The sequence below is a fragment of the Trichechus manatus genome, unplaced genomic scaffold (assembly GCF_000243295.1).
Source record: "Trichechus manatus latirostris isolate Lorelei unplaced genomic scaffold, TriManLat1.0 scaffold00472, whole genome shotgun sequence".
Lineage (NCBI taxonomy): Eukaryota > Metazoa > Chordata > Mammalia > Sirenia > Trichechidae > Trichechus > Trichechus manatus.
In genome coordinates, this window is record NW_004444408.1 from 134,727 (window position 1) to 135,845 (window position 1,119).

The 1,119-nt window shown below is 29.0% G+C and overlaps 1 protein-coding gene across 1 annotated transcript in view; it reads right to left on the bottom strand.

Annotated features, from left to right (window-relative positions):
- The window catches only part of LOC111819392 (killer cell lectin-like receptor subfamily I member 1), a 17,280-nt gene that overhangs the window by 13,625 nt on the left and 2,536 nt on the right, over window positions 1-1,119 (bottom strand). The window contains exon 2 of the mRNA XM_023725843.1: window positions 3-38. Coding sequence (XP_023581611.1) covers window positions 3-38 — 36 coding nt within the window. The remainder of the gene's footprint in view (window positions 1-2; window positions 39-1,119) is intronic.

Here is a 1,119-nt window from a genome sequence, read left to right on the forward strand (position 1 = left end):
CAGTCTCAGTTGCTTGCTGCTTTTTCTTCTTAATGTCTCTGCAACAGAAATATGAGGAAGAGTTAGGCAGTCATTTGATCAGATCAGATGGTGACAAATGCGTTCATTCTGATGTACAAAGAAGCATTTAGGTATAATATTTAAGGCATGAAAAGGAAGAAATGAGTCTAAATCTCTCTCCTGAGTTTATAAGGCTCCTTATTCAGAAGAATATTTTTAACCTCCTTTAATAAGTTGTTAAGTTTTTAACATTTCTTTTCCTCTTGGAAAAGAACATGGACAATGGTTAAAACAGAGCTACATTAATTAAGAATTGAAAATTTAAATTAGATACTAAATCTTTTTATTTTGAATCAGATTAATATTGTTTATTTTATTATTGAAATAATTTATTATTCAGTGGATAATACAATTTACTGGATACTAGATTATTGTTTTTAATAGGGGGAAAACACATCTGTCTCAGGAACTGGGTAAATTCTACATTTGTAAAATAACCACGTATTTCTCAGTCTGCAGCCTGTCATATTTTTCTACCTACCAGATCATATTTACTTGTAAACACACACACACTCAAACACACAAAGAGGCACACAACTTCGACCATCTAACTTAATTTGACAATGACAACGAACAACCAAAATGAACAGAGGAAATAAACAGATAATTCACAAAATATAATAAATAGGCGAAATGTTCAATCTCATTAATAAAGAAACACAAGTTAAAATAATGGAATAATTTCACCAATGAGATTACTGAATAAACAATTGATAATTTTTGGAATTGGCAAGTGGTTGTGAGTACAAAATTATTTACCGATATTTATTAAAACATAAAATATACAGATTTTTGATTAGCAATTCCATTTTAAACAATTTACCCTACATAAAGATCCCACAAATATTCAAAGTTATTCTGTATAGGGTTTTTTTGTTTTGTTCTGTTTTTACTTCCTAACAGACAGATTGGAAATAGAAAGTAAAACTATTAACAACAGAAACGTTCATAATTAAGGGAGTTGTTAAATAAGTTATGGTGATGCACTAGAAGACCACGATTTTTTAAATATAACAAATATTGTAAAGCAAAACAATAGGCTTGTAATGTGCTATGTTT